This window comes from Arvicola amphibius, chromosome 1 (assembly GCF_903992535.2).
Source record: "Arvicola amphibius chromosome 1, mArvAmp1.2, whole genome shotgun sequence".
NCBI lineage: Eukaryota > Metazoa > Chordata > Mammalia > Rodentia > Cricetidae > Arvicola > Arvicola amphibius.
Window position 1 is genome coordinate 104,103,706 of NC_052047.1, and position 20,733 is coordinate 104,124,438.

The window sequence follows — 20,733 nt, forward strand, 5'->3', positions numbered from 1 at the left end:
CTACTCCCCCACCCCTTTGGTACTATCACAATCCGTAGCACAGAGAAGACACAAAGACCCAAAGCAACTCTAACCATCACTAGCCATTTGGCATCAGATTGCCCCTTATCTTTCTTATCTTCACTTCCTTCTACAAAGCCCAGCACTTTTCATTTCTTTCAAGCTCAAGGACCTCCCAGGACCACAAGCCATTCAATACCCAGATTGTTAAACCTATGAGATAAAGGATTCAAACCTTCCCAAGCTCACCTTGAAGGAACCCGGAGAGGAGGGGATTGGAGGGTGAAAGAGGAATATGAACTAGAAACCCAGTCAGCACCTGGAAACCGTTCCCTAGCCCTCCCTCAAACCAGCCTCTTCTTATCCCGTAACCACACTATAGACTTCACAAGAGCAAAGTCTCTGCGTCCCAAGCACTTAGCCCAGGACTCGTCACAGAAGTAACAATGTTTGTTCAATGAAAAGATGGACCGTTTCTGTTTCAAAATTATTCATTCATTCACAATTATTCATTCATTCCTTGACCAAAACTTTACTGGGCATGCGGTATGTACAAACCCTAAAATGTAAGAATAAATAAGATGGTCCCTACCCAAAAATAATTCAAAGCTTTAATAGTAGTATATTAGCATTGCTTCCCGATCTGTGTCCCCAACCTTCAGATCAAGCTTGGAGTCCTTTCCCACAGGGAAAGCCTCCGCCTTGCCTTACAGAAGTCCACGCCCCTCCAATTAATGCAACTCTTAGCCCCTTAGTCCTACCTTGCACCTCCATCTAATAATCTCAAAATCTTTAAAGTTCCCGTCCCTCTGGCCTCTGGTCTGCCCTCCATCACCACCCTTAAAGCTACTGCCAATCTACTGCACCAGGACCGCCTCGGGGTCCCTGAGTCAGAAGCCCTCAGATTTCCCTCACGGAAAATCCGCCTCCCTGTCAGCTCCCTAAGGATCTTTCCCGGCTCTTATTCCTCACTTCCTCTCCTTCCACTTTGAAGCTGTCTCGCCCTTTTTGTCCCTCAATTCCTCTTACCTCATCTAGCTCCCTTTCCGCAACAGCACCTCCTCCAACCTCCACCTCCACCACTGCCGCCATCTTCACGGCCAGCCCCCACCAGGGACCCCGCGAGCCAGCTGCTTCCGCCGCTCGGGCGCTTGTAGCCAATCGGAGGCGCGGCCTGGGCGGAGCACCAAGACAGGCTGACGCCTGGGAGGAACCAAGAGACCATCTACCTGCTCCTTTGGAATTAAGAAAGGGCGACTCTCGTGCACTACCAAGCTTCAACAGGAAGGCGTTCTCGAGAAAAGAAAACTTATTCTTGTTATTTATTTTAGCCGAAACAGTTCAGCAATTGTCACTGTAGTGAGCAAAAAAATGAGAGTCCGTGAATGTGCTAATCTCGCGACGCTCCCTCGCTAGGACTATATGGTCAGAGACGCGTGTGCACTAAGAACTACATATCCCATGCAGCATCGCGTCCGACCCGGAAGTTTAAATCCCGCTCTCTACGGGAAGATGATAGTGAATAAAAATATACATAAAAACACAAGCACGCAGGGTTTTTGTTGGTTTTAGGTGAGTAACTACTGTTTTGCCTCGGTGGGAGCCATCTTTCAGAAATAGCGACTTCTTTAAGCTTCAAGCTCAGGCGTTCTTGAGCTTCGGTAGTCAGAGTGGCGCTCGGGACAGAAGGCTAAGGTCCGGTGGACGGAATTGGCGGGAGAATAAGATTGGAGCCCGGGAGTTGATGCTGCCCCGACTTCTTACGGTTCATGGACGCGGGTGAGAAGTGTTGGGACTTGTCGATTGGAGAGGAGTAGCTGAAAGGGAGGAGGGTGGCCAACAAAATGAACAGAGCAACCCATTCCGGGGGTCTTAAAACTTCAAAGAGACTGAGAGCTGCAGAGCCTGGGGGACGTCAGTGATTGCTAATCGTCTATGTGTTTTCTTCCGCTTACATTATACAGTTAATAATGAGTCAAACAAAAATCCTGTTCTCCAGGTGCTCGCAATGATGTCGAGAGACATAAGACATAACCATATAGTTGTTACATGAGGCACTTTGTTAAATACCAAGTGAGAATTGGCTGGATGGAGCAGTTACCTTGAACTAATTAAGGGGTGGGTGGGTGTGTGTGTGTGTGTGTGTGTGTGTGCTCGCGCGCGCGCGCGCACGTGCGTGTTAGTATCCTGGCGCCCCTTGGGAACCTGGCACAATCACCCCTCTGCTTAGGGCTAGCAGTTCCCTGACTGTACGAAGTGCAAAGGTCCCTTTAAGAGACAAGTCCGCCCACTCCGGATCTCTCTCTCACTTGCCACTGAGGCAAACTGTTCTTTGCTACTCCCTCTCCTCTTCCCTTCCCCGCCCCACCCTCTGTCTCTGTTTCTCTCTGTCTCTCTCATTTTCTCTTTCCTTTATCTCAATTAAACTCCACACTCAAACTGTCTGTATGCCTCTTTTGTCTGTCCCTCACCCGTCATGGGACCCACGGCGCCGTATCATAACAGTGTGTGTTTGATTTGAACATCAAAATAAATTAGATTAAACAAGTTGTAATGTGTGTGTGTGCGTGCGTGTGTGTGTGTGTGTGTGTGTGTGTAATTTGAACATCGAAATTAAGTTTAACAAGTTGTAAAGAGAGCAAGTATTCCAAGCAGGAGCAATAGCGTGAGAAATAGAAATCTTTGGTGATGGATAGATTGGAAAGCCATTATGGCCAGGAATGTATCAGGATTCATGGACTCATATTTTCAGGGTGAATATTTGAAGAAAAATTCAGGTCTGGCCAGGCGGTGGTGGCGCACGCCTTTAATCCCAGGCAAAGGCAGGCGAATCTGTGAGTTCGAGGCCAGCCTGGTTTACAAGAGCTAGTTCTGGGACAGGCTCCAAAGCTCCAGAGAAACTCTGTCAGATATGATGGTACATGCTACTCTTGAGGCTGAGGCAAAGTCACTTGATGCCAAAAGCTCAAGACCATCCTGGCATGAACATGACGACGCATACCTGAGATGCCAACATTTGGGAGGCCGAGGCAGAATGATCTGGGGTCTGGGGTTCAGGGATTGAACTAAACAACACAGTAAGACCTTCATCTCAAAAATAATTTCTTAGTAATCCCAGCACTCGGGAGGCAGAGGCAGGCGGATCTCTGTGAGTTCGAGGCCAGCCTGGTCTACAAGAGCTAGTTCCAGGCCAGGCTCTAAAAAAGCTGCAGAGAAACCCTGTCTTGAAAAACCAAAAAAAAAAAAAAATTTCTTAGAAGCCAGCAAGGTGGCTCAGTGTGGGGGTTGGAAAGATGGCTCAGAGATTAAGAGTACTTGCTGTTTTACAGGAGACCCATATTCAATTCCCAGCACCTACATGGTAGTTCACGATCATCTGTAACTCTGGTTCCAGATCTGACACCCTCTTCTGGCTTCCTCCAGCACCAGGCACATGCGTAGTGTATACATAGATATATGTGGGCAAAATACTCGAATACATGAAATCGTTTTGGGAGAAAAAGAAGATGGCTTGGTGGTAGAAGGCAGCTGCAACAAGCCTAGTGACCTCCATTCCATCCCCAGGACCTCTGCAAACTGCCTTCTGACCCCTGCATATATATACCCATCATGTACACACAAAACAAATACATGTAAAAAAGAAATTTAGTGAAAAACCTTTTGGAAGCCGGGCAGTGGTGGCGCACGCCTTTAATCCCAGCACTCGGGAGGCAGAGGCAGGCGGATCTCTGTGAGTTCGAGACCAGCCTGGTCTACAAGAGCTAGTTCCAGGATAGGCTTCAAAGCTACAGAGAAACCCTGTCTCGAAAAACCAAAAAAAAAAAAAAAAAAAAGAAAAACCTTTTGGCCAGTTTGGGCTGCATAGCAGATACAAGGTCAGGCAGGACTGTGTAGCAAGATCCTGTGTCCAGAGAGAGAGAGAGAATCTTGAAAGAGATCCCTCTACCTATAGACATTCAGATATCTTTAAAACATTTGTTACCGGAGGATTATTGACTATGAATGATGGATATATAAGAGTTAATTTTCTGTCTATTTTTGCATATATTTAAATTTCCAGCCTTGGCCAGAATTGGTGGCCCACGCCTTTGATTCCAGCAGTAGGTAGACAGAGGCAGGCATCGCTCTGTGAGTTTTGGGCAAGCCTGGTCTACAAAGCGAGTTCCAGGACAACCAAGGCAGCTACACAGAGAAACTGTCTCAAAAAGCTAACTAAATAAAAAATAAAATTTCAGTCTAGAGAAACGGCTCATTGAGTAATTTGTTGTGCATTCTAACCTGAGTTTAGATCCCCCAAACCCACAAAATCAGGAGGCTAGTTTAATTCCAGTACCCAGGAGGCAGACACCAGGCTGGTCTACATAGCAAGTTCCAGGTAAGCCAAAAACTGGTGCTTGTGATTTTCTTTCTTTCTTTCTTTCTTTCTTTCTTTCTTTCTTTCTCTCTCTCTCTCTCTCTCTCTCTCTTTCTTTCTTATTTTTTCAAGTGTTATTATTTATTTATTTGCTTACTTATTATGTATACAATATTCTGTGTGTATGCCTGCAGGCCAGAAGAGTGCACCAGACCCCATTATAGATGTTTGTGAGCCACCATGTGGTTGCTGGTAATTGAACTCAGGACCTTTGGAAGAGCAGGCAATGCTCTTAACCTCTGAGCCATCACCCCAGCCCGATGCTTGTGATTTCAATGCTGGGAAATAGAGACAGGAGGACCCTGGGGACTTATTGGCAAGCCCACCTAGCCAGTCTTTGAGTGAGAGGCGAGATCTCCTGTTTCAAACAGTAAAGTGGAGAATGGTAGCCGACACCTGATGCTGACCGCTGGCCTCAGGAGTACATACATCTGTGTGCACTCTTAAAGAGTTTATGAGCTGCTGGGCAAGGTGGCACACACCTTTAATCCCAGCACCCAGGAGGACCTCTGTGAGTTCGAGGCCAGCCTGGTCTACAGAGTTAGACAGCTAGGGCTACACAAAGAAACCCTATCTTAGAAAAAAGAAAAATAAAATAAAAACAATGATTGATCCATCTCACTGACCCAAGGATACTTTTTTTTGAATCAGGGTCTGGCTATATACCCTCAAGTTAACCTTGAACCTGCTATGTAGCGCAGGCTGGCTTAAAACTTATGTCCTCTTGCCTTAGCCTTCAAAATGCTCGGCTCATATGCATGGAACACAACACCCAGCTTGGAGGAATGAAAGCTAATTTAGGAAGATTCACTGCACAGACCGTGGAGCTATATAATATATTTAGTTGTACGTTCGTTGCCCGTCCTTATTGTGTCCTAGTCTCCTAGGGACATACAGATAAACGATTTAAGGCACCATTCATGTCTTGGGAGCTTACCTTTTTTAAGTCCAGCATTACCATAATAACTTTTTAATTTTTTTTATTTTTTTTTATTTTTTATTTATTTATTTATTTTTTTTTTTGGTTTTTCGAGACAGGGTTTCTCTGTAGCTTTGGAGCCTATCCTGGAGCTAGCTCTTGTAGACCAGGCTGGTCTCGAACTCACAGAGATCCGCCTGCCTCTGCCTCCCGAGTGCTGGGATTAAAGGCGTGCGCCACCGCCGCCCGGCTTTAATTTTTTTTTTAATTTGCTGCTTTGTTTCCTTGAGGCTGTCTTGCAATTGTGGGGTTGTGGGGGAGGGGTATCTAGATGATTCAGATTTGCTTCCTACAGGCCTCTGGTGGCCCTAAGAAACAAGCCTACTTCTGTAAATAATTTTTGTTATCAAAGAAATAAAAATTGGTAGCTTATGCTACTTTTGTTTTTTTTTTTTCTCCAGGAGTAATGTGAGGATTCTTGTTCTCCCAAAAGCAAAACATAGGCAGTGGCACTGTGGGAACAGAAGATACCCTGGGAGGAAGCATATTTGGCTTGTACTTGAGGAAACTGGTGACCTCAGATGGCTCCTGTGAAGATCAGCCACGTTGTCTCATTTTCTTCTCAGGCACGTTTAGCTGTGGTGGTGTCTCTTTTGATGACCAAAAAGGGTGCATAGCTGCAGAAGACCTGTCCATGGCTTGTGGTCAGCTGACAAAAGCCTAGGTCTGTCTATACCAGAGTTTCTAGGAGGGCAGTGTGGCCATACTTGCCCTCCGCTCCCTTTATGGAAAGTTCTTTATGGAAAGAACTTTATGGAAAGTTCTCCAATTCCCATCCTGGGCTCCATAGGCTCCCCGGGGATTACTGGGGACTTCCCACAGTTCCCCCCCCCCCAGCCCCGTTTTTTGCTTCATCCATTGACCCCTCTTCCCTCTCGTTACACTGATCTTTTTGAGGGGTGACATTTGGGTGGCTAAGTCTGTTTTACAGCAGTATCATTGGTAGGGTAGAGTTCCCAGGCCCTAATGGGAACATGTAGTAGTAGTTGGCGGAGATTGTGATAGTGAGAAGCCTCTCCACACAGGGCTGGAGAGACTCAATGGCTAAGAACACTTGTTGTCTTGTAGAAGACTTAGTTTCAGTTCTTTGCACCCATGTGGCGACTCACAACCATCCTTTTTTTTTTTTTTGTCATGGTTTATTTTTTTTTTATATTTAAAAATTTCCATCTCCTTCCCTCCTCCTCCCCCCTCCCTCCGCTCCTCCTCCCCCTTCCTTCCCCTCCTTCTACCCCTTCCCTCCCCTTCCCTCCACCCATACCTCCCCTCCCTCCCTCTCAAGGCCAAGGAGCCATCAGGGTTCCCCACTCTATGCTAAGTCCAAGGTCCTCCCAACTCCCCCCAGGTCCAGGAAGGTGATCGACCAAGCTGAGAAGGCTCCCACAGAGCCCGTCCATGCAGAAGAATCAGAGCCCAGCGCCATTGTCCTTTGCTTCTCAGTCAGCCCCCGCTGTTGGCCACATTCAGAGAGACGGGTTTGGTCGCATGATCCATCAGTCCCATTCCAACTGGAGTTGGTGATCTCCCTTTAGTTCTGTCCCACCGTCTCTATGAGTGAACGCACCCCTCACAACCATCCTTAACCCCAGTCCAGGGAATCCAACAGATTCGTACTGGTGCACACATATGCATCCTGGAAAAGCATACTCATAAAATAAAAGTAAATATTTTTTTTTTATCTGCACACATTTCAGAGAGCCCCCTTAGATGGTGATTAGGAACTACTATATTAACCCTTGAAATAAGATAAAAATTTGCCTTCCTCACCTCCTGGATGTCAGCTTGAACTGTCACGGTTGTCCTCTCCCTCCTCTCTCTCTCTCTCTCTCTCTCTCTCTCTCTCTCTCTCTCTCTCTCTCTCTCTCTCTCTCTCTCTCTCTCTCCCTCTTCTTTCGAGACCAAGTCTCACTATCCCTGACTGGCCTAGAACTCTCTTTGTAGACTAGGCTCACCTCAAGCTCACAGAACTATACCTGCCTTTGTTTGAATATTGTTTGCATTTGTTGGTATGTTGTGGTGGTGGGTTGGTTTTGTTTTGTTTGAGAGAGGGTCTTGCTACGTAGCTGCGGCTGGCCTTGAACTCATGGTGTACCCTAAATTGGCTTCAGACTTTGAAATCATCTGCCTCATCCACCTGAGGTCCTCATATCCACCATCCATTTTTTGCCATAGAATCTCAGAGAATATAGCAGTCTTCTAACATCACGGTCGCTATAAGACTGCTCTAGAAGCTGAAAAGAAGGATGAAAGTATGTCTTTAGGGCTGGGCTATGGTGGCTCATGCCTTTAATCCCAGCACTTGGGAGGCAGAGGGCTCTCTATGAGTTCAAGACCAGCCTGGTTTACTAGAGCTAGTTTCAGGGTAGGCACCAAAGCTACACAGAGAAACCCTGTCTCAAAAAAAGAAAGAAAGAAAGAAAGAAAGAAAGAAAGAAAGAAAGAAAGAAAGTCTTTAGCCTCCCTCCCCAACCCATATTTTAATTAGAGCATTACTTTTATGAAAAAAATATTCACACACATGCGAAATTACAGTTTAAAGAAGGATTTTATTACTGAAACAAGACAACACATGAAAAACCATGAGTCAAAGCTGGGTGCAATTGGGATTAGAGAGGTGGCTCAGTGGTTCTGAATGGTTGCTGGTTTCACAAAGGACCCTGGTTCAGTTCCCAGCACCCACATGACACAACTGTAATTCTAGCTCCAGGGATCTGACACCTTTTTTGGGCCTCTGTGGGCACATGCAGGCAAAAACACATATATACATTTTTAAAAGTGGGGGGTATGTAAGTGCATATGTATATGCTTATATTCCCAGCACTTGGGAGGCAGAGTCAGAAGGTCATCCTTGAGATCCTATTTCTGAAAAACAAAAACCATGAATATGGTTTTCTCTTTTGCTTATAAAGAAGCTTAGAACTAGAGGAAGAAAGTCATTTCTTTGCTCAAAGCTGCCCAACCAAAAAAGATTTGCATTTGCATTAGTGAACCTGCAATTTCTTTTTTTTGTTGTTTTTGGTTTTGTTTGGTTTTGTTTTTCGAGACAGGGTTTCTCTGTAGCTTTGGAGCCTGTCCTGGAACTAGCTCTTGTAGACCAGGCTGGTCTTGAACTCACAGAGATCCGCCTGCCTCTACCTGCAAACCTGGAATTTCTTAAATCTCAATGCCACTGTCGATGACTTTGAGTAATCACATCTGTGTAAGCATCAGTGGTAAATTAGGACTACAGCTTTTGTTGGCTGCAGTGACTCCTCTACAGTTCCAACCCTCGGGAGGATTTGTGTTTGGGGCTAGCCTGGACTAAATAAACAAAAAACTTATTTCATAGAATTATATTGGAGGTAAATAAATGTGTGGGGGGCTGGAGAGATGGCTCAGAGGTTGAGAACGTTGACTGCACTTCCAGAGGTACTGAGTTCAGTTCCCAGCAACCACATGCAGCTCGTAACCACCTATGATGGCATCTGATGCCCTCTCTGGTGTGCAGTCAAACATGAAGACAGAACATTGAAATAAATAAACCTTTAAAAAGATAAATAAGTGTCTGTGTGGAGACTGAAGCAGCAGTCGGGGAGCCAATATGGGTCAGGCCTAGCCTTCTGCATGTATGATATGGATGGGTAGCTTGTGTTCTTGTGGGACTCCTAAGAGTGGGAATGGGGGCTGTCACAGGCTCTTCTGACTGCCTTTGGTACCTTTTTCTCCTGGATTGCCTAGTCCAGACTTAATATGATGGGATGTGCCTAGTCTTATTGTGATTTGATATGATTTGATATGCCATGTTTGGTTGATATCCCTGGGAGGCCTGTTCTTTTTCAAAGGGAAACAGTGGAGGACTGGATCAAGGGGAGAGGGGAGAAAGAGAAACAATGGTTGTGACGTAATATATGAGAGAGGAATAAAAAGAGAAAAAAAAAAGCAAAGGTTTGTGTAAAGGTCTTAAAAAGAACTATTTAATGTGTAGTGTATAAAAGCTCCAGTTTTAGAAATTTTTTTTTATTATGTTTACAGTGTTCTGCCTGCAGGCCAGAAGAGGGCACCAGATCTTATCACAGATGGTTGTAAGCCACCATGTGGTTGCTGGGAATTAAACTCAGGACCTTTGGAAGAACAGCCAGTGCTCTTAACTGCTGAGCCATCATCTCTCCAGCTCCCCCTCCCCCCCCCAGTTTTAGAAATTTGGAATTCTGCTTTGTTTAGTTTTTTAGTCTAAGTTTTTAGGTGAGTTTTGAAACCCACAAACTTTATTTGTCTATTAACTAAGCAGAAGTAGTATCAACAAGTCAAGAATCCTTAGGAGGTACTTCTAATGCTAAGTAAGGTAGAAGTAAGTGGTGTCTACTGCGTGAGAGTCAGGCTGAGTGGCACAATGCCCCTGGTGCCTTTCTCTCGTGTTGAGGAGCCTCAGCAGAAGGGACTGTAGATGTTCGTGTTCCAAGGTAGCCTTTCTTCCCTTGGGAGTTCAGAAATCCTCCTAATTCTTCTCATCCTCTCTCATGTAGGATCCCAAGTATCCTGTGGAGAACTTGCTGAACCCAGACAGTCACAAGGGACCTTGGCTCAGCTGTCCTCAGGACAAGAGTGGACAACTGAAGGCGGAGCTTCAGCTGGAGAGGGTGGTACCCATAAGTTACATCGATGTCGGTGAGTCAACTTTCGGGGCCTCTGGGGACTCTGAGGGAAAGCACAGGCGTGACGTGACTAACCACCCCTCAACTGTCTCAGTTCATTTGGACTGAGAAGCCTTCTGGAGTAGGCCCTGCCTAGGTGTGAAGGGAAAATGTGGTGTTTGCCCTTGGACAAGGTTTGGTGTTGGAGAACTCTCGGATCTTCATCCATACAGAATACAACGTAGAGCAGAGGTTCTAGCTCAGTTGGTAAAGACCTTGCCTAGTATGTGAGGACTTGAGTTTGATCCCCGGAAGCCACATTTAAAGCCAGGCATAGACTAGGGAGAGGTCCCAATGGGAAGGCAGCTGCCATTCAAGTGTAAGGATCTGAGTTTGGATTCTCAGAATCCACATGAGGTGGGATGGTCCACATTTGTAATCCGGTGCTCCTGTGGTGTGGTGGGAAGCAGAAAAGTTCGTGGGGAAGCTAGTGTGTCTAACACAGCAGGGAGCAACAGGCAACCTGCCTCAGACAAGGTAGGTGGGGGCTCCTGCTTGAAGCTGTTCTCTGGCGTCTACTCACACACACAAAAGCAGCACACTCCCTGTAATGCCAGCGTGGGAGGTAAAGAGATCACTGATGTCTGCCAATGACCCAAGCTGAAGTCATCTGAGAGGAGGGAACCCCAACTTTAAAAATGCCAGCAGCCTATCAGTGGTGGCGCACACCCTTAATCTCAGCACTCAGGAGGCAGGAGAATCTCTATGAGTTTGAGGTCAACCTGGTATACAAAGCAAATTCCAGGAGAGCCAGAACTGTTACACAGAAACCCTGTCTCAAGAAACAAAGAAAGAAATGCCTCTGTAAGATTTGCTGTAGGGTAGTGGTGGTGCACACCTTTAATTATAGCTCTTGGGAGGCGGGGGCAAGTGGATCTCTTGAGTTTAAAGCCAGCCTTGTCTGCAGAGCATGTTCCAGGACAGCAAGGGCTACACAGAGAACCCTGTCTCAAAAAACAAAACAAAAAAAGACAAGGTGGGGCTGCTGGAGAAATGGCTCAGTGGTTAAGAGCACTGACTGCTCTTCCACAGGAAACAGGTTCAATTCCCAGCACCCACATGATGACTAACAAATATCTCTAACTTCAGTGCCAGGGGATCTGACTCCTCTTCTGGCCTCTGAGGGTGCCAGGAACACAAGTGATACACAGACATAGATGCAGGCAAAACACCCATGCTCATGAAATACAATAAAAGACAAGGTGGCCTGTAGATGGAAAGGCGGGGCTGTGTCCCGCCACGCGGCTAGCTTTATCCCAAATAATTACATGGAAACTGTATTCTTTTAAACACAGCCTGGCCCATTATCTGTAGCCTCTTATTGGTTAATTCTCACATCTTCCTTTAACCCATATTTAGCAATTTATATAGCACCACGAGGGGTGGCTTACCAGGAGATATCTTAACCTGCGTCCATCTCAGAGAGGAGAAGCATGGCGACTGCATATGGCGACTGCCTGAAGCGTCTCCCCACTGCCTGCTACCCAGCATTCTGTTCTGTCTACTCCGCCTACCTAATTTTCTGTTCTCTTAAAGGGCCAAGGCAGTTTTTTATTAATAAAAGTAACACATAGACACTCCTCCATCAGTGGCCAGCCCCTGAGGAACAACTGCTGAAGTTTTCCTCTTACTCTATACACGGGCAGCTTGCATTCATGTGCACATAACCTAAAGAAAATGCAGCGTGGATGCTGCTTCTAGAACCACGCTGGGTGCTCTGGTCTGGTCTGGGTAAAGCCTTAGGGCACTGACATCGTAATCAATCGATACTAACAATCCTTATCGCCTCTAAAGGTCAGTGTCAGGAGGATGCTGAAAAACCCACTGTGCACAGGAGATTTTAGATGCCAGGCATAATGCCACATCCCTTTAACCCCAGCATTCGGGAGACTGAAGCAGGCAAATTTCTTGAGTTGCAGACCAACCTGGTCTACATAATTGAAACTCCAGGCCATCTAAGGCTACAGTAAGACTCTGTCTCAAAAACAAACAAACAAAAATATGGCCTTAGAATTTTCTAGACTAACCAGGTATGGTAGTGTAGAAGGAGCAGTGGGCTGTGTTCAGCCACCCGGCTAGCTTTACACTCGAAATAATTACACGGAAACTGTATTAATTTAAACACTGCCTGGCCCATTAGTTTTAGCCTCTTATTGGCTAATTCTCACATCTTGCTTTAACCCATATTTAGTAATCTGTGTAGCACCACAAGGTGGTCGCTTACCAGGAGAGATCTTAACCTGCATCTGTCTCGGAGAGGAGAGGCATGGCCTGAGGAGTCTGCCTGATTCTGCTTTCTTTCTCCCACAATTCTGTTCTGTCTACTCCACCTACCTAATTTTCTGTCCTATTAAAGGGCCAAGGCAGTTTCTTTATTAACCAATGAAAGTAACACATAGACAGATGACCCTTCTCCATCATGGTAGCACACGCCTTTAGTCCCAGTGTTTGGGAGGTAGGGGCAGGCAGATCTCTACGAGTTTGAGGCCAGCCTGGTCTACAAGAGCTAGTTCCAAGACAGGTTTCAAAACTACAGAGAAACCCAATCTTGAAAAACAAAAACAAAACAAAAAAGGAACAGTTAGGGTAGGGACTACTGTCTGCTTTCTCAGAACAGAAAGATGTTGGGTTCATTAACAGTGATTTCCAGGACAGGATTCAGGCTGTGGTGGCCATGGTGAACCTTTACCATCATTTAATGGACTGGGGTCTCATTGCATTCCAATTGGCGGTTCCCTGAGTGACTCATGTTGCCAGAACTTTCTGTCTTCTGATTAGGTCCAGAGTGGATGTCCCCTTCCACCCTATGTTGTCATCTATGACCGTTCTCTCATCGTTATCCTTCTTTCCGCTCTGTCCCCAGGTAACTGTGGCTGTGCTTTCCTACAGATTGACGTGGGTCGTTCTTCCTGGCCCCTGGACAGACCTTTTGTCACCCTTCTCCCTGCAACCATGCTAATGTCCCCTGCTGAGTCAAAGGAGGAGAAGAACCGCTCTGGAGTCCGGATGTTTAGAGCGGGTAAAGAGGGCAGCTGTGCGGGCTTTCTGAGGACAGATGCAGTGCAGAGGTGGCTCTAAGGGCTGCTAGGTGTGGCTCATGGAAGGAGCCTTTGCTTAACTCCATGTGCTAGAACAGAGTAAACTAGTGCTTGTGTGTGAGTGCTGCCTGCTGAGGATTCGGGGTATTTCTGAACCGTGACTTGTCATTGCCTGATGCATTATCATGTGCAGCCCAGGCTAGCTTTAAATACTTAGCCTTAGCACTCCAGTGTGGGTATATATGCTACCGCACCCAAGGACCGCTATGTTCTTGTTTTTGTTTTTTGATCCTTATTTTATTTAATCCCTAACACCACAAAAAGAAAAAAGTATAGAATAATTTTTGTTTATGGTAAAAAGCTATATGTTGTCTATATTTATATAATATATAGTGCTTCATGAATTCTGCTTATGCGAATCTATGTTCAGTTGTTGTGCCCAGATTACAACCCCCAGAGAGGCCCAGACTGTAATAAGCAAGGTTTAATCAGCATAATACAAACATGTTTGGAACTCATCTCCATCCCCCTTACAGCGAGGTAGAGAAGAGTTGTATCTCCTCTGTGGGGTAGCTTTTAAAGGCATAACTACAGAGAATCTTTGAAGTTGCTTTGGCACAGGTGCAAGGACTTTTGCTCCCTCCCATTCTGCTATGTCAGCATTTTCCTTGTTCTTAGAGCAAGGCCATTGTTCTTGAGTTAGGCCATCTTTATCAGCCTGTACCAGGTGGCTGGCTGGGCTAAGCAAAGTGACCTCGTGCTCGGAATCCACTGTCTTCCTGGGAAAACATTCTGCTGGGAAATTTCTTTTCCCCCTTTGAGAATAAGGGGTGAGGGTCCTACACAGTGAGCACTGTAACAGATGATTAAGTTATGATTCCTGGATGCTAGGGAATTGTGATCTGTTTTTCTGTGTTTAATTTGGAGGTGTTTATCTCATTGTAATGAAAGAGTGAGATTTTGGAAGCGTTTGTGTGCAGTGTAGAGGATGATACACTGACTGGATGGTGATAGGATCAGAGGTGTAAAGTTGGTGGGAGTGGCTTCAGTACTGGGAATGGCTGCATAGGTGGGAGGCAGCAGTGTGAGGGAGGTTGCAGCCTCGTGGTCAGGAACGGGGAGACTGGTATGAAACTATGATGGAGGAGTGGGTAGAAGACCAGGAAGTAGCTGCTGAAAGGGCTCTACCTTGCCTGCCTGGCAGGCCTTTCTCCGAGCATCAGAGCCTGAGGGGACAGGACTGGTGACCTCCATTCTTCCTCCGCTGGTGGTCCTGTATAGCCTTGGCCTGTCTATCTTTCTTTTCTTCAGTTTTGGACTTTCTCCCTTCCTGCCTCCTGACTGATAACGGTTAATGCAACACATTTTCTTCTCTGTTGCTCAGTCCTGTGCAAGTGTGAATGAGCATGCTCAAGAGAGCACACACGCACACACATCCCTCTCTGTCTTCCTATCTCTAGACCTAAAACTTGCTTTGCAACCAAGGTTAGCCTTGAACTCCTTCACTTGCCTCTACCCCACAAGTGCTGAGATTACCACCATGCACTCTCTCTTCTTTTTAAACGTTTATTTTTATTTTTTATTCATGTATATGTGGGAGGGTATGTGTATGTATACATGAGTTCTGATACATGAGGGAGCCACAGGAGGGTGTGAGATTGCCCTGGAGCTGGAGTTACAGGAAGTTGTAAACCCCCTGATGTGGCTGCTGAAAACGTAACTCAGGTTCTCTCGGGAATAACAAGAGCTCTTAACTCCTGAGCCATCTCTGCAACCCCTCCTTTGTCTCCTTTTTCTTCTTGAGATGATTTCCTGGCTCCAGCCTCAGGAGAATCATGGGATCGGCTTCGATTGACCTGCTCCCAGCCTTTCAGACGTCATCAGTCCTTTGGCCTGGCCTTCCTCCGGGTGCGTTCCCCTGTGGACCCATCCGCTGAACCTGTGATTGATCCCTTTGCCCCCGGGGGCTCTGAGCTGAACCGGGTATGTTCAATGGTGGAGCAGTGAGGATTTAGTATTTTCTTTTCAATTCCTACTTAGAGCTTGATGCTTGATTGAAGAAAAGTAAACATGGAGAATCTAAGATTCCGTGTCTAAACTAATGACACTACTCTCCATGATATGGTTAACAGGGAGGTTTTTTACTGTGGATATAAGAGAGAGCAGCCAGAGGTGCTCGCATAACAAAAATAGTAGGGTTAAAAGGAGAATGGGGGGGGGGCGGTTAGGGTAGGGCGAAGGTGAGAAAGGCCACCGCTAGCACTGGCTGTGAGATGTTCCCAGGGAAGCACCACAGGTAGCACCATTTGTCCCTTCTGTCAGTCATTAGGGAATTCACTTTTTGGTTGAGGGGAACTGGCTTCCTAAGTTCCTGAGGCGTGCTGGCTTTTATCTAACTGCAGAAATCCTCCTGTAGTCCAGGTTGAGCCCATTCCTGAATATCTGAACTGCCTTTTGGAGTTTGGGGAATTAGAGTCTCCTTTGGACTTGTGGGATAAGCTCCTCCCCTTTCTTCTTCTACCTAGCCAAGATGTGAGTGAGCCCTGAACACAGTCTTCACAGAGCTGTTGAACCGGCTCTTGGCTGTGTTGAAATTCTGTTTGAATCTCACCCTAACCTCGTGTGTCACATCCGGGTTTGGGGAGAGCTATTACTTTCAGCCCTTGAAAGCCCCAGGCTCCCTTGCAGCCCCTGCCTTGCAAAGCCCTCTGTATCTTTATGTTATAATACCCAGCTCTGTCATAAGAGGCAGAGGCAGGTGGATCTCTGTGAGTTCAAGGCCAGCCTGTTCTACAAGAGGTAGTTCCAGCTAAGGCTAAGGCTGTTACACAGAGAAACTCTGTCTTGAAAAATAAAAAAATTAAAGTATGATATAGATACATATTTTAAAAGTTTACAAGAAACAAACTCAAAGGTTTGCACATTCCATTAGGTCTATTTTTTGTTTGTTTTGTTTTGTTTTTCTTTTTTGTTTTGTTTTGTTTGTTTGGTTTGGTTTGGTTTGGTTTGGTTTGGTTTTGATTTTTCGAGACAGGGTTTCTCACTAGCTATGAAGCCAGTTCTGGAACTCACTCTGTAGACCAGGCTGGCCTCAAACTCACAGAGATCCGCCTGCCTCTGCCTTCCAAATGCTGGGGATTAAAGGCAGGCGCCACCCCACCGGCTCTGTAGGTCTGTTTTACCCAATTGTGTAGATTCTTCTCTTCCTAGAGCCCTTTTGATTGTGACAAAACCCTTAGCAGACAAAGTGCAGCATCAGAGATTGCTACCCCAGCAGATGTGTCCTGGAAAAGTTACTGCAGCCACAATCATGTTGTGTTCCTAGGCGGCAGTGTCCCCTGCTGGTGAATCTAGGTATTTACTTCTCCATTTTCTCCTCAGAGCTCTTCTGATGTGCTGGAGTCTGACCCTAGGCCCTGGTTGACTAATCCTTCTATCCGGAGGATGTTCTTCCCAGAGCCCCACACGTATGTACCTGCTGTTGATATTTCTCCTGCAAGGGAACGACCACACAGCTCAGGGGTACAGAGCCCCAGCCCATGGTCCCTGATGAACCACTGGGTCTGAACTTGTCAGGCTAGCAAACAGTCTTCCATGGTTCTGAGTGGAACACAGTGCTGTTTCTCTGCAGGAGCACTGAGGACATCCCAGAGCTCAAGGGTCTGCTGAGACAGTTGCAGCCAGGGCCTCCGGGCCGGGCAGCCCGCATGCTGCTTTCTGCTGCCCAGAAGGCATCTGCAGCCAGTGTGGTAAGCCCAAAGCACAGCCGTGGGGAACCGGGTCCCAGCCATCCAAAGAGTGCAGGTGAGGCCCGTGACCTTTTCCCTACTGTGCCGACACTGTCCTTCCTCACTGACTGCCCTGCTGTGCTGGGGTGGCACTCTGGCTTCAGGTGAAGGGGAAGAGAAGTTCAGCCTTAGATAACAATTGGGAAAGCGTGGTCCTCGTGTTTATAGGAAAAGAGTTAAACCCAGTAATGCCTTAGAGTATGGCAGTGCCAGTGTCCCGCTGTCAGTCCCATCCCGTGAGCGGTGGAGGCGGCAGAGGATAGTGGTGAGAGTCGTTCTCAGCTCCATAGAGTGCACCCAGCCAGCCTGAGTAACGTGAGACCCTGCCTCAGAGGAGAAAAGAAAAAGGAATGGCCTCAGTCGTCTCAGGGCTCCATAGAGTGCACCCAGCCAGCCTGAGTAACGCGAGACCCTGCCTCAGAGGAGAAAAGAAAAAGGAATGGCCTCAGTCGTCTCAGGGCTCCTCTGGAAAGGATGCTGTTCCAGCTCATTGAGAGGCTGGTGAGGCAGTGTCTCCCAGAGTGGCAGCTTGCTTCAGCAGTGGCAGACGAAAGGGAAGGAGAGCGTGCCACTACAAGTCAGAGGGTTTGGGTTTTTGTTTTTCCTGAGACAAGGTCTCATCACATAATTCTTAGCTGGCCTGGAACTCACAGAAATCCTCCTGACTCTGCCTCCCAAGTGCTGGGATTCAAGGCATGTGCCACCACATCCTAGTGAAGTCATGGCTTTTTGCAACCTATTCACAGATAGTGTGGTTTGCTGCTAGACACCACCACACTCAGAGGCCCCATACAAACAGGCAGTGGTAGGTGACAGGAGTCATTTCACAGTCCGTACGGATGAGGCGGTGGGGAGGGAGCAAGCATTCGGGGATGTCTGCTATTGATAAGGCACTAAGATGACGTGAGCACTTTGACAGACATTCAGTGCTGTAGCAGGGGTTTCTGAGATTCTGAACAAGAGGTAAATGGTGACTGCTGTCTCTTGTTACTGCTCATTTGATACAGATTTATTGGGTGTCTGTATGTGCTAGCCGTGTACGAGCAAAATAGCAGTGCTCTATCTTAATGAAGAGATGTCTGTCTGTCTGTGTCACACAAGGAAGTCTAAAGCTAAACTGTAATAAATAGCTTGAAAGAACAGATGGTACGGTGACAAGATTCAATCAGAATCCTGATAGGAAGGAACATTTCATCTCAGACTTGAATGAGAAACTTAAGCAGGCAAAGAAGCTAGAAAGAACTATCTCAAAAGAAAACTTAAACTGTGGAAGCCTTTTGTAAATAGCTAGAATATTTGTTTTGATTTTTGTATTAAAAAAAAAAAAAAAAAAAAGGTCTCACCAGGCTGTGGTGGTGCACACATTTTATCCCAGCACTCGAGAGGCAAAGGCAGGCGGATCTCTGTGAATTCGAGGCCAGCCTGGTCTACAGAGCGAGTTCCAAGACAGCCAGGGCTACACAGAGAAACCCTGTCTAAAAAAAAACCAAATAAACAAAAAGGTCTCATTATTCATCCCAAATTGGCCTTGAACTTGCTGTCCCCCAGCCTCAACTTCCTAAGTGCTGGGATTACAGGCCTGTTCCACCATGTCTGGTGTGGAGAGAAATAACTAATGAGCATTTCTAATGCAGAGCCCAGAGCAGAAGAGCAAAACAGGACGCACGGTGTGGGCAGAAGGAAGAGGCGGAAATCGCAGGACCAAAGGTAGGCAGGCATCGCCTCCAGAGCTCAGTGCTCTCCGCAGCCTGGCAGTCCAGGTTTGATCTCGAAAGGTCCTTGTCCACTTTGCCATCAGACTTGGAGAGAAGCAGAAACTGGCCCTGCAGTGAACCAGCATAAGGAGCTGTGTACACTGCATCTGATTAAAATGTAAATCTGTCTGAGGCCTGTATCCTAGCACCCGTGAGACCAGGGCAGGAAGACTGCGGTTGACTACTAGGACTACTGGGATATACAGCAAGTTTCAGTCCAGCCTGATGTCAGTGCTTGCTGGTGTCTGGGGGACAGCAGAATGGGGAGAGGCCACTGAGAATGCTCTGGGAGTAGTTGTGGTTACTCAGCTTGGAAGCAGCCGAACCCGTACTTCCAAAGTCTAATTTTATGGTATATGTATAATATCTCAACTTTAAAATTAAAAAATGGTCAGGCATGATAGCATGTGCCTTTAATCCCAGGAATTAGAAGGAATTGAATAGGCGGAGCTTTGTGAGTTCTGGGGAAGCCTGGTCTGCAGAGCAGGTTCTAGGCCGTGCAGGCCTACGTAGTAAGACCCTTTCTAAAAATTAATTAATTTTTAAAAATTGAGGACGGTGATGGAAGTCCTGTCATCAGATGCTCAAAAGTTAACTGCCTTCCTCTTGTCTGTCATATCAAGTGGAAAAACAAGGACTCCAATGGAGTTACTGTTCCCACTCTCTTCTTCAACTTCTGGTCTGGAGCCTTTGTGGTCTCTCCCAGATAACTGACCTTAAACTGTTCTTTCCCACAGACCATTGTCCAACTCAAGTTCTCAGCCAAATCAGAAGGGGGCAGCAAGAGCAAGGCGAAGACAGCACCGACCTCAGACCAGAAACGACAATGGTGTCCAGGCCACCGGACAGTGTCCCATTTGTACAGGTGAGCCACATCGATTACTGTGCAGGTGTGGAGACCAGGAGTTCATGTAGAAAGATAGGAAGAGCCTGTGGTACCGGCAGAAGCGATCAGTAGAGTCTGGAGGGCGGCTGCAGCAGGTGAGGACCTGAGTTTGTGTCCCAGCACCCACTTAAAAGCTGGGTGTGCAGCCCATTCCATAAGCACAGTTGGAGGTGCAGAGACAGACAGAAGCCTGGGACTCACTGGCCAGTCCCTCTAGATAACTAGTTCATTCTGGGTACAAAAGGAGACCCTGTCTCAAAAAATAAGATGGAGAAGCAAGGAGATATGTAATGCCACCCTTTGGCTTCAATATGTACATATAGTGCACACACCAAACACAGTTTTGTTATGTCCAGGCCTAGTGGCAGTGTTCTTTGTGCTCCTGACTGGCATTTTCCAGTAGACTCCACATTTTGAAAGGACATCCATATCCCCGGCACCTAGGTACTAACATAGTCTGCTGGACCATGTCTCTCAGGTTTGAAGTACTCAGCCCTGGGAGGTTTCCCACGTGAGCAGTGTGCAGTGGCAGCAGACGCTCCCTCCGCATCTCAGGGTTTATCTCTTTCTCCCCTCCTTAGGCTCCTTCAGCGTCGAGACTCTTCCCTTACATGCAGCCACTTGTGGAGAGAGCTCCCCACCCCAGCCAGCTTCTCCCTCCTCGTCCTCCTCGACGTCTGTGCTGTGCGTGTCCTCCCCAGAGAGCTCCCCACCACCTTCTTGGGTCCAGTGCCCTATTTGCGATTTACCATTCTTAGCAGGAGAAATAGAAGAACATGCCAGCCTATGTGGGGAGGTTTTTCCAGCCTGAGCCGTGGAGTTCTGTTGACTTGTTATGCTGGAACCTAGGGAATAGGTCTCTTGTGGCCAAGAAGAGTCGGTCCCCTACCTTCACCTATTACCTAGAACTCTGCCTGCCTGAGGACACATCTGGACCCAGCTTGCTCCCCATTCCCGGTTGTCAGGGCTTTGTCACCATGGTACCCAGTTCTCACAAGGACAGTGTCCCCTGGGAACTCCTTCGGTGGAATTGGTGACCTCTCCAAGGCTTTAGGACACTAGCTAGAGTGTGTTTCCCTCGATGAATGGTACTTATCTTCACGCCCATTTTCCTGAAAGCAAAACTGAGGCTTAGAAGGAAAATGTGGCCTGGAAATAATAAAGTCCCATGATGTTCTGGGAAGATGAGTAAGTTTTGAGCATG

General features: G+C 46.9%; 2 protein-coding genes across 13 annotated transcripts in view; one reads left to right on the forward strand and one right to left on the reverse strand.

The window, feature by feature from the left end:
* Positions 1–1,416, reverse strand: part of Rnf121 (ring finger protein 121) — a 58,195-nt gene extending 56,779 nt beyond the window's left edge. Inside the window, exon 1 of one of the 2 annotated variants that reach the window (XM_038322597.1) lies at positions 1,230–1,416. Coding sequence is in view for 1 of the 2 variants with exons in the window: in XM_038322589.1 (XP_038178517.1) it covers positions 1,030–1,092 (63 nt within the window). In the remaining variant the exon portion in view is untranslated. Of the gene's footprint in view, positions 1–1,029; positions 1,152–1,229 lie in introns of those variants that run through there. The other variant, XM_038322589.1, reaches the window with a different exon arrangement.
* A 31-nt stretch (positions 1,417–1,447) lies between these two features.
* LOC119809586 (short transient receptor potential channel 2) lies at positions 1,448–20,726 on the forward strand. Of its 11 annotated transcripts, none has more exons than XM_038322505.1 (11): positions 1,491–1,779; positions 4,289–4,375; positions 5,795–5,959; positions 9,896–10,037; positions 12,927–13,082; positions 14,906–15,084; positions 16,483–16,568; positions 16,733–16,905; positions 18,524–18,596; positions 19,381–19,508; positions 20,111–20,726. In XM_038322505.1, exons 3-11 carry the CDS (start codon positions 5,915–5,917, stop codon positions 20,338–20,340), a joined length of 1,212 nt encoding a protein of 403 aa, XP_038178433.1. In that variant the 5' UTR covers positions 1,491–1,779; positions 4,289–4,375; positions 5,795–5,914; the 3' UTR covers positions 20,341–20,726. The 11 variants fall into 11 exon arrangements, with proteins under 11 accessions (XP_038178459.1, XP_038178476.1, XP_038178494.1 ...); XM_038322515.1 differs by having other exon boundaries at positions 1,493–1,572; XM_038322531.1 differs by lacking the exon at positions 4,289–4,375 and having other exon boundaries at positions 1,448–1,779; positions 14,906–15,009.
* The last annotated feature ends 7 nt before the right edge of the window (positions 20,727–20,733 follow it).

Excerpts from the sequence above, each read along its gene's own strand:
- LOC119809586 (XM_038322499.1), top strand. The coding sequence starts at position 5,915 with ATGGCTCCTGTGAAGATCAGCCACGTTGTCTCATTTTCTTCTCAG. Across the intron at positions 18,597-19,380 it reads CGGAAATCGCAGGACCAAAG|ACCATTGTCCAACTCAAGTT; the intron begins GTAGGCAGGCAT and ends TCTTTCCCACAG. Across the intron at positions 19,509-20,110 it reads ACAGTGTCCCATTTGTACAG|GCTCCTTCAGCGTCGAGACT; the intron begins GTGAGCCACATC and ends TCCCCTCCTTAG.